This window comes from Nematolebias whitei, chromosome 7 (assembly GCF_014905685.2).
Source record: "Nematolebias whitei isolate Nwh7 chromosome 7, NemWhi1, whole genome shotgun sequence".
Lineage (NCBI taxonomy): Eukaryota > Metazoa > Chordata > Actinopteri > Cyprinodontiformes > Rivulidae > Nematolebias > Nematolebias whitei.
The window spans coordinates 8,226,499-8,243,479 of record NC_056504.1 but is presented as its reverse complement, the minus strand read 5'-3'; the positions used below and the strand labels follow the sequence as shown (position 1 = coordinate 8,243,479).

The 16,981-nt window shown below is 38.4% G+C and overlaps 1 protein-coding gene across 2 annotated transcripts in view; it reads left to right on the top strand.

Moving 5' to 3' along the window:
* Positions 1–16,981, top strand: part of LOC119411689 (plexin-A1) — a 198,504-nt gene that overhangs the window by 82,770 nt on the left and 98,753 nt on the right. For both annotated transcript variants that reach the window (XM_037678600.1, XM_037678599.1), the window contains exons 4-6: positions 9,332–9,432; positions 13,655–13,778; positions 15,533–15,686. In XM_037678600.1, coding sequence (XP_037534528.1) covers positions 9,332–9,432; positions 13,655–13,778; positions 15,533–15,686 — 379 coding nt within the window. The remainder of the gene's footprint in view (positions 1–9,331; positions 9,433–13,654; positions 13,779–15,532; positions 15,687–16,981) is intronic.

Sequence of the window (16,981 nt, the reverse complement as noted above, 5' to 3'; positions counted from 1 at the left end):
TTTACTCGGATGAAATTAAAACAGTATTTCAGGAGAGAGAGAGAGAGAGAGAAACGGAGAACAATAGGGGCAACTGAAAAATTGAGCAAGAAGATAAACAAGATGAATTACTGTAGGAGAGACGAAGCAGAACTGATCAGCTGGGAGAAAGTGCACACCAAACACAATCTGAGACACATAAAGATAGTGAGGATGGCAGAGAGGCTAGTAGGTGCAAATGCTGTAGGGAGAGAGTTGTCAGACAGAAAACAAGATCTCACAACTATCAGCGTGGGGACTATTTTCTTCCACTGCGAGACATAAAAACATAATTTAATAAAACGGGTTTGCAGGAGACACCTGTCAGTACCATCTTTGGATTATAGTATTTGGACATCATTCAGCAAATTGGAAGTGGCAGCAGGAGTTTTTTTTTAATAGAACAGACCATGGCATGATGCAGTTTTGTCACTTTGTTTGTCCCACTACACAGTCTTTAAACAGCCTCCATTTCTTTAGCTGCATCGACATCCTTCCTTCGTCAGAGCTAAATTCAGCCAGTCTTATTCGCTCTCCATCTTATCTCAAATCAGTCGTCACATCAAACCGAGCCTAGCCAGTTATTGATCCTGTAAACCCTTTACAATCCAGTCAATGCGCACATGCTAACCCAGGCTTTGGTACGACTCCCCACTAGCACAAATACACTGATACACACCCACACTTGCTCACAGCAGGTGACGAACGGGGATACTGTGCAGAACCTTGTCTTGACACTACACCTAAGGGTCAGCTTGGTGACGGTGAAGTTCACAATTCTAAGGAATATTTGTTGGCTTGATGCACTGATGCCACGGAAAGGAATGCCAGCGTCAAGGATAGTTGCTGCTAAGACACAACAGCCCCAGCATGTTTGGCAGCCGGACCTCCATCCGTGCGAACAAAGTCCAGTTGTGTTTGTCGTCATGTCAGTTTCTCTGTCATGCAGAAGTATTTAGTAGCTTTGTAGAAATGTAATGATTCCTCCGTTTTTGCGCTAAACATTTTTTCACTGACCACTTGGGTTGAATCTGGAGTTTGAAAATAGGAGTTGGTTAAAGAAATGATATGGTTAATACACTTCACAGAGAGGAGCTGGTGGAGAAATGATGACAGATGGAAATTGCACTTTCTTCCTGTGATCCCTCTTTATTGTCACCAAGCTGTTGGCTGGTTTACAAAATCTGTAAGATCTTCAAAAGTTTGATTTAAGTTGAGCTCATTTGTCATTTTGTTATTGTCTTAAATGCAGTTAAAGAAAATGATAAAATACTCACTCACTGGCATGCACTTTTCCTAAAAGTATTTGCAGAAAGATTCCATTTGTTATTTCTGATTTGTCCTAAAATACAAATAATAACCAATCTTAAACACAAAACTCAAACAAAATTACACACAATTCATGAGTGGACAAAAAGTGCAGAAAGAATAAAAAACGTGTACTTTTTTACAATAAGACTACTCTCAATAAAGATTTATATTTAATAGTTTTGTTGAAATAAAGTTGTGAACACTTTTAAATTTAACATTTAACGCTTTTCATATGTATTAGATAGGGGTGCGCGATTTATCGGTCCCAATTTCTTTAATTTTGGGAAATCGAAAATCGGCCAATACTTGCACGAGAAGTCGATTTTACCGATTTTTAATTTTTTTTTTATTTTTAACAACAGTTGTCTGAACTTCATTTATATTTCAGAGCACTACCTCGTGGCCAGTTAAAACAAGTTTGTATTGTTTCTAGGATATTGTTCAAGGGCATGCTTTTCAATAAAATAAGATTGGAAAATTGAAGGTGCATTGTGACGTTATAACACCTGACGGTGTCGCTTATTAAACAAAATCAGTATCGGCTAAAATCGGAGTCGGCAGGCCAGACTTTTTAGAAATCGGTGATCGGCCAGAAAACTGCAATCGGTGCACCCCTAGTATTAGACATTATTTGGCACTATACTTTTATGTGGTACCTTGATGGTCAGTGTCGTGGTCTTGTAATCACGAGGTTGTGGGTTCGAGCCTAGGTTGCGTCAGGAAGGGCTTCTGACATAAAACAGTTGCCAAAGTTTCTTGACTTGTGAGTTTGCTCGCTGTGGTGACCCCTTACAAGGGAGCAGCTGAAAGAAACTTACTGTAATGAATGTAATGTTATCTTTTTGCTAGTCTTACATTCCTCATATGTGTCACATTACCTTCTGAAGGCAGTTCTGATATTTGATAACTAGTTCATCGAGTGGATATACTAATATACTGAAGGTAAAAATAATATTCGCTCACTTTTTGGTCCAAAACAACTCAATTATGTCACAAGTTACTGTGTCACTTTTTATGTTTTGAAACTGTAAATAAATGCTGTACAGACAGTATACTATTTTTTTCAATAACCAAGTAAAATACTTTTTAAAATACTTTACAAGTCTAGTCTTATTGTAAAATGGTAATAAAAACAGTCATGTATAACCTGCCCTTTTCTTATTTATAATTAAAAAAATTGTAAAATTTTCCAGAAATCAAAGCCCTGATACAAAATAAAAAGCAAAAAAAATTATTAAATTAAAATAAAAAAACAAGAAACAAAAGGTACATTATTTCATTATTTTTACCTTTAATAGTGTCTTGAATTGAAAATTTGTTTTTATCTCATAATCCAAATAATTGGATAGTTTTACTTTATGTACTGAGATACACATTTGCTTTAATGACATTTATGCAAATGCATTTTTAAAATCTAATTTCCTTTTTTGATTCTATTTTTGGATCTTAATACACAAAACATGAAACTTTTTTGACAGTGTTTTTTATTTATTAATCTTTGTGCATTGCTAGTGGAATGTTTTTAACAAAGTAAATCTTTAAGTTTATATTTACAATGGTGCTTGAAAGTTTGTGAACCCTTTAGAATTTTCTATATTTCTACATAAATATGACCTAAACATCAAAACATTAAAACATTTGAAGATGAAATTAGTCAGGTGTTTTTAATCAGTGGGATGATGATCAGGTGTGAGTGGGCTCCCCGTTTGATTTAAAGAACAGGGATCTATCAAAGTTTGTTCTTCACAACATGTTTGTGGAAGTGTATCATGGTAGAAACAAAGGAGACGCTCATCAGACTGAAAAATGTTAGAAAACTATCCCTAAAGAGTTTGGACTCCACCAATTCACAGTCAGACATTGTTATGGTCTCCAGGAGTGCTGGACCAACAAAGATCACTCCAAGAACAAGGCTGTAATGGTCAGCGAGGTCACAGATGACCCCAGGGTAACTTCTAAGCAACTGAAGGCCTCTCTCACATCGACTAACGTTCATGTTCATGAGTCCACCATCAGAAGAACACTGAACAACAATGGTGTGCATGGCAGGGTTGAAGGAGAAAGACACTGCTCTCCCCAAAAAGACCATTGCTGCTCGTCTGCAGTTTGCTAAAAATCACGTGGAAAAGCCAGAAGACTGTTGGAAGAATGCTTTGTGGACAGATGGGACCAAAATAGAATGTTCTGGTTTAAATGAAAAGTGTTATGTTTGGATAAAGGAAAACTGCATTCCTGCATTAAAAACCTTATCCCATCTGTGAAACATGGTGGTGGTAGTATCATGGTTTGGTCTGTTTTGCCGCATCTGGGCCAGGACGGTTTGCCATCATTGATGAAACAATGAATTCTGAGTTATATCAGAGAATTCTAAAGAAAAAAGTCAGGACAACTTGGTCTTAAGTAATAATCTAATTTTCTGAGATACTGAATTTGGGATTTTCATTAGTTGTCAGTTATAATCATCAACATTAACATAAATAAACATTTGAAATATATCAGTCTGTGTGTAACGAATGAATATAATATACAAGTTTCACTTTTTGAACGGAATTACTGAAATAAATAACCTTTTTCATGATATTCTAATTTTATGACCAGCACCTGTAGCTCCTTTTCATACTGAACTGCAGCACCACAGCCTTTTGAGGTCAAGTTTTATTGAACAAATCCAGCAGGGAGGCAGGGGGTTATTTATGACCCAGTGCAGATCTGTAGCCATACTTACTACCTCCCCCTCTTCTTCTACTCAAGTACCCTCTCTGTATTTGAATGTTAAATAAAGGAACCTCCAACAACGCCAATCCTTTTATGTCTTGAGATTTTACAACCAATGTAAAGCTGCACTGAAAGCTTTATGGTTCCTTTGGGTTTTAGGGAGGGCTTGTGACCACTGCACACACAGCCTGTTAGCTGAATGTTTAGAGACAGGTGACAGTGCTCTGTAAAAACAGGTTGGAGGAATGTAGAAAGTTTCATTACAGAAAGAAGTTGTGACATCACAATATGCTCAGGGTTTGACATCAGAAGAAGCAACAAAGAAGGGGAACTGTGTAGCAGCAGATGCTATTGTAAACTAGAACTGCAATCGGTTATTACTGGGGTCCAAGCCACTTGATGCTTGTTGACCCTGACTAATCTCACCCGCAGAACTCCTTCAACATTGAGTACAACAGACTTGAAATTTGATTAGGGGAAAAAAATACAGTCTTAAGGAGGACTTATGGTCTCAGCCGCTTTTTTTAATTTATTTTTTGTCAAAGCCTTCATTATCTTTCTTCTTTAAACTTTGTCATTTTCATGGGTCTCCACAGCAAGTCACCCTTCTTCATCTCACTCTGTCCTCTGTGTCCTTGGTCTTCACTCCAACTACCTCCATGTCATCGTTAACATTTTCAGCTCTGCCACTTCCAGTTATTTCTTCTGTCTTTTTGTCAGTCCCACTGGTCATATCGCTCTTTTGTGTGTATATATATTTACATTTGCTACCATCTTTTTGTCTCAAATCATATCTGAAACTTGTCCATCCACTCCATCCTGTCTGGACACTCTTATTAACCTCTTTGCCACACTCAGTTTTTCTGGACAGTCGACCCTAAGTACTTGAAGTCCTACACCTTTGTCACCTCTGCTCCTTGTAGCCTCACTGTTCCACCTGCCTCCATTTCATTCACATGCATGGGCTGTCTTGCAACAGCAGACTATTGTTCCTCTTCTATCAAGAACATACTTCTTTTAGTTCTGTTCCACTTGTTCCCTCTTTTCACCACAAATCACAATGTCGTCTGCAAACATTGCAGTCCATGGGTATTCCTGTTAGTCTGACAATCACCAGAGCAAATAGGAAGGGGCACATAGTCAATCCATAAAACAGCCCCCCTCTTCACCACACACAAACATTAAGGCATGCCATTCTTCATGATCGCTGGTGGAGTCTCCTAGTTTAAAAGGGAAACTCCATACTGAGCACAGATGTTCCTAGCCTAACCAAGCGTCTGCAATAGTTTTCATGTCTGATATAGATTTTTGTGCCCCCAAAAAAATCAATTTTGTGATCAAAATAGCCTGATTAAATATTTCTGACAAATTTCACAGTGATTTGCAACCACTTATTCAAAGATGGGGTTAGAATTTTGGAGTTACAGATCTTCAGGTTTTGACCATAACTGTACCACCACCTACACAGTCTGTTGATGTTGGTAAGTTTTTAAATATTATGTAACATTTAGCACACTTAATTTGTTCCTTTGAAAAACTTCAAAATCTCTGACAGTTTATGCTCCATAACTGATTTTGTGAAAAATATTCTTTGAGATGCTATAGGACACGGCCACTTCACTTATCAAATATTATCTTTGAGATATTAGCTTAGGGCCATGTCCTAAAGGTCTATACAACACGATGGACATGTCTGAGTATTTTTCTCTGCCATATGCACAGGACATAATTACTACCATGTTAATATCATCTTAGCACTACTTACATTTGGGCTGCAGCAAGATTTTTATTTACAGAAGAAAAAAAACAAAAAGAAAATATAATAATGGTAATAAACGGAACAGTTTCATTTGGGTTCCATGCCTGGCTGGATGCATGGAAATGCTGCTGCTTTTGCAGCTGTGTTTCTCTGCCTTGGACCCCTATGCTTAGACCCCTAATAAGAACATGGCTGAGGAGAAAGAGGAGGTGGCGGGCTTAGTTTATAAGGTCATTTAAAGGAGTAATGTGCTGCACTGTCTGGAATTGACTTTCATTAAAAGAGCCATCGAGAAGGACAGGAAGTGGGAAAGGGTGAGGAAGTGTGTGTGTTGGTGGTTAGGCTGTATTCCCAACACACACACATTTTTTGGATCTCCTTTTCAGTTAGTTCTTTCCCAGCTCACAGTATTTTATATCCCCACTGGGAAAAGCAACGATGATAGGTTCCCCCGCCACATTAACAGCATATTGCCACCACCACTAAAATAGGGCGCAAAGTCTTCACCACTGTGAACTCTGGAACAATTGTGGCCAACACTATCATTACACAGGACAGTGATGAGATTATGCCAGCTCACCAAGGACTTACAATTTTAGCATGATTCATATAGACCATTGTCCTTAATCACAGTCAGAATGATTTATGGCAAAAGAAGTTGAAATGGGATGACACAATGATTATATTAGGAATACGCACTTTCCTCATGCTCTTCTATTTTCTTTCTCTTTCTTTGTTAAACCAAAAAGTATATGAGACATTCTGAGGGATGTCCTCTTGCTCTCAGTCTCATATCCATCATCTGTCCATTCAGGCATGCTCCTTTCCTCTACTGTCCTCCTTGTATAATCACACTCCAGCACCTAATTTCATCCTCCTTTCATCGTTTGTTCAGAAGAGAACTCGACTCATGTTCCGTTTGACAGTAACACATAGCAGGCGTCTGCTACCATATCTCATCTACTCAGTAAAATGTCCTTGCCAATTCACCTTGCGTGTGTCTTCAATTACACCTCTCCTCTATTCATCCATCCAGCCTGCACTTCCAGTAGATGACCTCCCCCTCTCTTCCCCTCCAGCCCCATTTCATTGCTCATTTGCATCATTTCATCTGTCTTTTGCACTGGGCTTGAAGCCAGCTAAAAAGCTACTGTACGGAGTTCCATATCGACTTTAGACCAAAGGAGTTACTACTTGTTTCTGCCTATAAAATGAATGAATGAGATGTTCCAGGAAGTATGATGATTGTGGGCAGACAGAATGAACATAGATTGTAAAGGAAATTAATAGATACCGTGCACATTTAAGGGTGCACAGTATCTACAGTACTTAAGCGATCCACAAAAGAGATAAGTATGGTGGCAGTGTCTAGTTTTCTTTTTGCCAACTCTATTCATAAGCTTCTGAAAAGCCTGAGAGGCTCTCAGAGCAAAGACTAGTTTCATCATGTCAGGCTGACCTCAGATACAAGTTGCACTCTGTGTTCATAAAATAATCCCAAGCCTAGTTCAATATTTTGCATCTAAATTATTTTGTCCACCTGGTTTCTGTCTTGCAGCTTACACCAGTTCTCTGCTTCTGTACCTCCATTTGTTTCTCTCATTACTTCCATACGTTGCTTTGCTTCCCTTCAACCCTTGCTTCATAAAAGAGAGATCACTTAAGTGCTCATCTTTTCAAGACTCTCATGGTGTGCACGTGTATTTGCTCATGTTCTAAATGTATTGCCAAGAGACAGGTTGTTGATTGTTTTACCCACTGACCAGCTGGCAGACCCTCTCGTGTGTTTTTTAAAAACCATTCTTAAATAAATAGTTCAGCTCATTTGAAGTGGGGTCCTATTACAAACAATGTCTTCCCAGTTTAAATAGCTCCTTAAACAACCTTGGTTTGAAGAAACATTTTTTATTTTGATCAGAGAGTAGCACAGTGAAATCCAAACCTTTTGATACACAAGCCAAAATCTTCAAGTTTAAAATACTTGCGGGCCATGAAATTTATTTTGGATTTTTAAATGTATAAATCTTTAGAACTTATTCATTGTCATTTTAGACGACTGACACCCACAAAAATAGTATTTTGGGGAAATGACAAAAGTAACGTATGCTAATTTTGGTGCAAAAGGAGTTCTAAAAGCCTTGCTAACATTTATTAACCTTTTTTTTAAAGAAAAGCATTCAGTTTGTTTGATTTGTTGAATCAGTTGTTTTTTTGTGCTTGGTAAATGCATTTTAGTCTATTCTCCGGTACAAAAGTGTGACTTCTTTAAGCACAGTTGCTAAAAATGGGTTATGTGGCTCAGCCGTAGATTCTTGGACGAGCATTTTCTGGGATTGCTGCTTCAAAATGTATTTTAATCCATTTTTATTTTGTTAAACCTAATATTTATGAAATGTCACCCACATCATTTCTAAAAAGGTCAATCTACGTCAACCACTCAAGGCCATGGGCCAAATTATACCAGTCTTAATTTTCTAGTTGTGGACCACACAAAATCCCTCAAATTGCTGTAAATGACCCATGTGCCTCACTTTGGACACCCCTGGTCTAGCCTGTAGTCTGAGCAGTGTTGAGACCAAAGTGGATTGCTGCCATCCTAAAACAACTCCAGTTGATGCATACTCTTTCACTCTCACACTCGCATGATGAAAATGGAGATCAAGCTACTCGTCAGTTTGGGGCTCTTGGGTAAAGAAAAGTTAAATGTAGTGCTGACACTTGCAGCACATGTGCCCATTCAATCACATGCCTATTTTTGTGGCACACTAGCTTAGTGAGCATATGCTAGCAATCTGCCTGTCACACCTCTAAACACACTCGATCTCTTGTGAAAATCTTGAAACACACACTCACACACACTTTAAGGCGCACTGGGGCTTTGTTGTGAACCATCTGTCAACACCTTAAACTGAAGTGGGGGACTAAACTTCCACACTTGATCTTGTTTCGTAGGTAACATCTGTAGCCTATCATCTAGAATACAGCGTGTCTTGGGCAACACACACACACACGCGTAACCCCCCCCCCCACACACACACACACACACAGAGTCCTGTCACAGTGATGCAACAAGGACTTGTTGCAAAGGCTCTGTAAAGACCCGTGCATTTTCTCTCTAATACAAGCCCGCACGCCCAAACACAGGTTGAGGTCTGTCCTTCTCCTCTGCATCCTGTTGGTTTTTGAGGTCATCTGTCAATTAACTGCTGTTGCTACAGCCACCTTTCTGGTGTCCCAGCATGCACTGCAAGGCCTCACATGTAACATGCTTGACTGAAGGCTGTCACACACCGATGAACCTGGAATTGCTCACCAGAACACACAAGATGCACATACATAATTCTCACATTTTTGCTCTCAGATGCATGCCCAAGGACTTAAACGTGCTCTGTATGCAGATTACAACATTCAAACCGAGTCTGATGATCTGTCAAAATCAGTTTGAATGAACTGTTTATGTTTGGTTTGATTACAAGGACACTGATTGTTCCTCTTTGAACACCGTCTCTGATTTCTCTTTCTCTGTAGGTGGTGAGAGTTCCAGTTGAGAGCTGTGAGCAGTACACCACTTGTGGGGAGTGTTTGGGCTCAAGAGACCCCCACTGTGGTTGGTGTGTTCTCCACAATGTGTAAGTGCTGCACACGAACTCAAGCACAGAGTAACACTTCTCTCTGGTACACCCTTGATATGCACCTCATTCTTCTTTCCAACAAATATTTCTGAAAGGAGCCAATCTTCCCAGAGTGGAAGCTAAGTCATTATCTTGCATCCACATACACAGATTCTTTGAAACCACGGAAATAGGACACAATTTAGTGTTTGTGCTATGTACACATTTACATTTGGAAGAAATTAGCATATTTCATATATCAAGAAAAGTAACTTTTTATGGATGCTTTGAAACAAGACAAATAAAAACAGTGCTTGATTTGTGTCTCTTTTAACTACTCTTTAAGTAATAAATGTGTTGATTGCAGCTAATTATTTTGTTCAAGCTCTCATTATGTGTCAAGTTACATCCAATAGATGCTGTTTCACATTTGCACAGTCAGCGTGCATGCACTTTTTACAGCCCTGTCTCAGACGGTGAGGGTCGTAAAAGTTCTCAGGTTTTATTACTGCCTGTCATTTTAGTTTATGTTTTTAAGATTCGTGTCTTATTTAATAGCAATAAAACAGTTGCAAAACAATAACAAATATTATACAAACTGTGTGCACAGAACACACATTAAATGTGCTGTGATTTTTATGTCATCACACAGCAGATTTTATTTTTGAATTTGACAATGTTAAAAAAAACATCATGGTGGTAAATGTGTACACAGTCAAGTCTCACTCTATCTCTAAGGGAGAGTCCAGCTACCCTGCGGAGGAAACTCACTTCAACCACCTGTATCCATGATCTCATTCTTTCTGTCACTACCCAGAGCTCGTGACCATAGGTGAGGGTAGGAACATAGATCAACCAGTAAAGAGAGAGCTTTGCCTTACATCTAAGCTCCCTCTTCACCACAACAGACCGGTACAGAGTCCGCAATACTGCAGATGCTGCACCAATTTGTCTATCTCACGCTCCATTCTTCCCTCACTCGTGAACAAAACCCCGAGATACTTGAACTCCTCCACTTGAGACAGAACTTCACCCTCGACCTCGAAGAGAGCAATCCACTCTTTCCCGGTTCAGGACCATGGCCTCAGATTTTGAGGTGCTGATTCTTATCCCAGCCGCTTCACACTCTGCTGCAAACCACTCCAGTGAGCTGAAGATCACGGCACGATGACGCCAACACGACCACATCATCTGCAAAGAGCAGAGATGGAATCCTGAGGCCACCGGACCGGAATCCCTCCGCCCTCTGGCTGCACCGAGAAATTTTGTCCATAAAAGTTATGAACAGAATCAGTGACAACGGGCAGCCATGAATACCTTGCACCTTAATCATTATTAAGGTTTACTTGCATTCCCTGTTCAACTCCAGTCCAGAATACATGAACAACTCAACTTGAAACCTACAAACCTTCACCATTCAAATCCCTCAGCAACGGGGGACATTGGTGTACCACTCATTTACAAATAAATTTGACAATCAGTTATGATTATTAGCAGAACTTCTCCCGTAAGAGTTTAGAATATCTTGACACAGCTCATTTTCACATTCTCTCAGTGCCAACAATTTATTTTAACACTCTCCAACACTTAAATTCCTCCCCCAAAATTACCTTATTTTTGTCGATTCCCGTTCTTAAAATTTTTAGTTGCCGTTTCTTTCTTCCTGTTTGCTTTTGACCTTGGGTTTCTGATTGCATTGTGTTTTCTCTGACTGTTTACATTCAGTGATAGTTCTACCAACTCAATATCTATTGCGTGCCGAGACGGTCCAAAGTATACTCAAAGGTTCGATTGTCTACAAAGGACTCGTGATTGTTGGCAACAAAACCTGGCTCAGCTGATTTAGCTCATTTATTACAAAATGTGAGGTACACTTTTGGTAATGAATGTGTATTTAGTGTTTGTTTTTTTAGCATAGATGATACACATGTACAAAAACTGCAAATCCAAAACATTGAAAAATTGCTTTTTTGACAGTTATGGCTTGAAATTAAGCTAAAACCCTTTTTTTTCCTTGAAACGTTTGTATTTTGAAATTCAGTTTTGTATTCATCAAAAATAAAATGTACCATGCTATATATCCATACGTTATAATCTGACAAAATGTCAAACATCACTTAGATTTTATGTAAAAAAAAAAAAAAAAACACCTATTGATGGAATGTATTTAGATAATAGTTTCTCAGTATTTTTTTCACTTCAAGCGTTGCTGTTAGTTTTATGTTAGGTTTTGTTTACCTTAATGTTGTGTAAGGTTGGGAATCTGTTAAATCTGACTTTTATAGTCACACTATGTTTACTAAATTAAACCTTTCTCATGGAAATGTGCCGATAGGCAGTCTTAATGTACTCTTGCTATGTGCAATCTTGTGTGCACACTCAGGAGAGAGAGTCTAGTTACATGTTATTAAAAGCTGACAGCATGGTAAAACATGTCTAGGAAGCCTTGAGCATTTGGCATAATACTGTCTCCCTATGCATTAATTAAACTTTCAGTACAGATTACCAACCTGCCTTTCCTCAAGGCACACACACTCCATTTCAGGAAACACATATCCCTAAATTTACACATACAGTTACTATGGACTGAACTAAAGTTGACCCTCTGTCTTAGAATATAGTTCCCTGTGTGTTTTTAAGTAGTTTGAAATAAGATTTTGTAGAAAGGTTATGAACACCTAATATCTTACCTGCTGTAGATAGCTTTTTGAAGAGCCTTAGGTTGGAGAACGTTAATTCTGAACCGGCTGACGAGCTAAGGCAGACTCTGGCCACGATCAACGTGGATTGCTGCGATCTTAAATCTATAAAATTTCACAACGGTTCACATAAAGGCTGTTTTCTAAACCTTGACCCTGCTGTCAATTTAGCATTTTATGGCTATTTATATATAATTTTGATATTTGCAAGTTCAGTCAGCAGCAGCAGCTTGCTGTAGCACTTCTCTTTCAGCCTGAGTCATTCCCAGCAGGAATATTATATTTCTGCCAGAAGAACCAATGATGCAAAACTTATTGTGGTAAAGCTTTATAAAATGTCATTTTTATAAAGAGCTTTGAAACTTTTTGAGAGCAGTCATTTTAAAACAGCAGCAATCCAGTTTGTTTTTTGTTATGCGTGAAGGAGCAGTTCATTTTTAATTCAGTCAGAATTTAACTTTTTTATTTTTCCAAACTGATGTAATTCAAAGAACTGTCTTCAGTGTGTAAGATATTCATCGTTTGTAAACATAGCTGCCCCTTGCGGTACTTCAGTCCTCATCTTTGCAGGAGTTGTGGTACTTGTAATTAGCAGTAGAATTAAAGGGAAAATGGACAAAACACACAGGTGTTTTTATATAAAAGAGCAGACTTCATTACCACTGTTGCAAAGTCACTCACTACAAGAACTGAAAAAGGAAAAGAGCTTCATAATGAGAAAACATGTGCATACCTTTATTCTTTCCTGCTACAGCCATTTTGTGTGTCAGTAATTCACAAGGGAGTGGTTGGCGACAACGCTTTCTTCCTGAGCGTGAGTGAAGGCTAACTAAACTAGGGAATGGGAGAGCTGCTGTACGAAGAAGGCAGTTAGCATTATTTTTTGCCTCTGCTGTGTTATTAAGGCCTCTCAGAGCGCCACATCAGCACTTTCCTCACACCGCTGGGACCAGTTGTTGTTAGCGCGAAGGTGAAGCAAATGCATTATGAATAGCTAATAGTAAAACTGCCACAAAAGCGAGCCATATGCTGATTTTTCAGCCCTATCATTTAGTTTGTAATAGGCTGGGAGGGAGAGGAGGGGGTCGATAGACGTCTGTTATGAATTGCATCATTTTGTGGTGCAGAGATATTTTGAAGATTGCCTGTATATCTCTAGAGAAGTCTGATTTAGAAAGGGCCTGTACAGTGTAAAAAGGAGGAGTGGACTGGATGTTCATGTTGCTATGCAGTTTTTACACAGATGTCAAGGCCAATAAGGTGGTGATGTAAAGTCCTACAGTAATGGCTGGGAGAAGCTATTAGCCTATTTGTCTTTTATTATTGCTCTCATTTCTGTGTGACGCTGATGGCTGTGCATGTTTATCATCGTAATGTTATTGTAAAATTAGCTGAACTCTACTTTTTCCTCTTCCCTATGTTCGACTCTAAAATCTGGATTCCTCTGTTCTATTGTCTGCTTTGCCTCTTTATCAGTTGCTATGATATTTCCTTTATTTCTTCTGCCCCCACTTACTTCTCGTCCCTCTTCTGCTCCCCAGATGTTCTCGTAAGGACCGTTGTGAACGAGCAGGGGAGCCTCAGAGGTTTGCGTCTGACCAGAGACAGTGCGTGGAGCTGACTGTGCAGCCAAGAAATATATCTGTCACGATGTCTGAAGTCCAGGTACGCGTTCTCATACCTTTAAATAACGCCGTGGTTTCATTTTTAGCCTTTAGACTAAAAACCTGAGGGGCTAGTTTGACTTAAAGCAACAGTTTAGGAACAATTCCAATATAGTTTTTTTAGTTGAACTTTTTCGGGTACCACTTTACAATAAGGCTCCCCTTATAGATGCTAATAAATAGTTTATAGATACATTATTAATTCCTCTATAAACATTTTATAAATCATTAATAATTGTTTATTGTGTATAAATTAAGGGTGACAGAGACAAAACTGACCAGTTTCTTGTCAAATAGTGAGCCAAATCTGTTCACCTATACATTTCATATGGAGTTGTTATATTAAACATTTAATCAATTTTTTTAGGATATAATATTAGTTGTAGATACTTATTGTGCAGTGATAAAGTACAATATATGCTCAAAAATTAGGTTTTCAAATGCCTATTGTGCTCACAAGGTAGTAACTTGATCTGAAATATTTAAAATAATTAGATGAAATATAAAGGTGAACAGATTGGCTCACTGTTTAGCAAGAATCTGGTCAGTTTTGTCTCACTGTCACCCTTAATTAATGCATAATAAGCAGTTATTAATGATTTATAAAGTGTTTATAGAGGAATTAATAACAGATCTATAAACTATTTATTAGCCATTTATAAGGGGAGCCTTATTGTAAAGTGGTACCCATTTTTTGTGCTCACTGTACTTGCATCATGCTAATCATAACAGTACTGGTCTGCAGACATGTGAATATAAGCTGCTGTTGATTAAACTGACAGAAATACAACCCACAGATGTTTTATTAAAGCAGGTTAGACAAAAAGAAAAGCATCACTCCTCTAAGTCATCATTAAAATCTTGCTTTAGTCTGCACCCTTGATTTAGCAAAAATACTAAATTAAAGACTTTCACAACTCTGTAATAAAATTTGCTAATTGAAGCCTGCAGCTTAATAATGTTTTGGTTTGGATAAAAGCCAGCATAAGTCAAGTGTTCTGTTGTTTCTGGAGCCGCACAAGTTTCTATACCCCCAGCTGAGACTTCAGGAAGCTGCTCTTACATCATAAATCATCGTACATCATAAAGAGACCCTTAAACAGTCAGTCATTAAAACAAAAAAGTTATGTTTCTAATTAAATATATGGCACTAACTGATAAACTTTGGAGGTGCCAGTAAGAAAATTTAAGTTCCTCGAATCGAGAAATAAATCCACATTTCCCAGAAACGTTGTTTAATATTAGAGCATTTTCAGACGGTTTAAGATTAGTTTCATGGAGCATTAAATGTATAACACATTTAATTAGTACCAGAATAGAATATTTTAGTTTGCAAAAATATTTTATTGCCAAGATGTGTTTTGATCTACTTTATCAAATAAGAACCGACTTTACTTGTATATAACTTTGTATTTAAAATTAGAAATGTGCTTTATATTAAAACGTCTTTTGTTTAATATGTTTTTTTTCAGTGTCTCTTTAATATAACATGTAGGTTTGAATGATAAGTTTCATTCACTTTATTGTGCGTAGTAACACTTAAACATTAACCTCTCAGAAGCTGCCGCTGAAAGACAATTAGATTCACACACAGTTTTCTATTCTTGTTATACGATCATGCATACCCACATCCAAGCCTCTTCCCGATCTCTCCCAACTCCCATTAACCCTCGTGTCATATCTTATAACAACCCATGTACACCATGTCCTTCCATTGATCTTGCGCTGATTGTCTCACTCACTCTTTCTCCGTAGCTGGTCCTCCAGGCTCGTAATGTGCCCGATCTGTCAGTGGGGGTTAACTGCTCCTTCGAGGACTATGTGGAAACGGAGGGACGAATCCAAGGTGGACACATCTTTTGCTTGTCTCCTTCTGCCAAAGACATCGCTCCGATCACCAGGAACAAAGGTCAGGACCTAAACGTTGAAGAGTGATGAAGTCATGGAGTATTAAGGCCATTGAGGCCAGAAGAAGGGTGTAGATATGGAGGAGCTTTCAGTGACATACGAGAAATAAACCCTGTGTTTTGGTATTTGTTTAATTTCTCCCATTTTTTCATCATATTTTTGTCTTTCTGTTTTATTCTGTCCTTCCTTTAATGCATCAGTGCCGTCATCTGCTGTATGTTAACACCCACAGTCTGAGGTTTCCTCCCAAGGGACTTGAATGTGAGAAGTCGAGCTCTATGCATGCATCTGAACAGAATTTTAATGTTAAAGCTAATATGCGTTTCTATATTCAGAATTTCTTTTCAGCGCCAATAAAAGCTGCCAATTTCGCCTCAAAGGCCCACACACTGATGCAGATTTATCTTCTGAAATTAAAAACTGTGTTTGGATGTTAGATCCAAGACGTTTCTTCCTTTTTTTTAAGCTGTAACTTTATTGTCAATTACAATAATTTAGAAAAATTAATGGACCCTTCTGTTCTATTTTTTTAAATTGAGATTCAGCTTATTCATGTCCACTTTTGTCCCATAAAGTAGAAAATTAAATGGTTCATGATCTCCACGTTCAAAGCTCTGGAAACACGTTGGATAGCTTGCTCCAACGTTCTTCAAATAAACAAATCAGAGGTTCAGTAGCTGAGCCTGTTGTGAGTTCTCATCAGCTCTATTATCAAAAACTCTTGATTGCTGCTGCTTTTTTTTAAAGCCATGTAGGAGCTATAGAAGTGACATCAGTGCGTTGCTAAGTTACTGTGTGTGTGTGATTTATTGAGATCAATCTGAAAAGGAAGTGTTGCACAGCATCAGTAATAAAGTTATAAAAAAATACACAGAACACAAACATTTAGTCATGGATGTTCACTAGTTTATTAATGATTAAATATCATATACAGTGTTTCCCCTACCATTATACAGGTGGGGTGCCCCGCCCTTCAACAGAACTGAGCACCCCGCCTACCAAACTGAACTTGCCCCTCCCACCCCCACTCGGCACTGACATATCACTAAGCTAGCGGCGCAAAATCCAGACTCTCTAGCTAAAAAGCCAAAGGCAGCACTCACATTGCCTCTTCCCTCATGCTGAACGCCCCCCGCCCCCGCTCAAAAACTGTTAGTACAAGCTGTGCTCAGACATGTTTCTGTCCCCCCCATCAGCAAAAATCATGGATGAGATGAGCACCCTGCCATGGCAAGCTAATTAGGGGAAACTATATATATATATATATATATATATATATATATATATATATATATA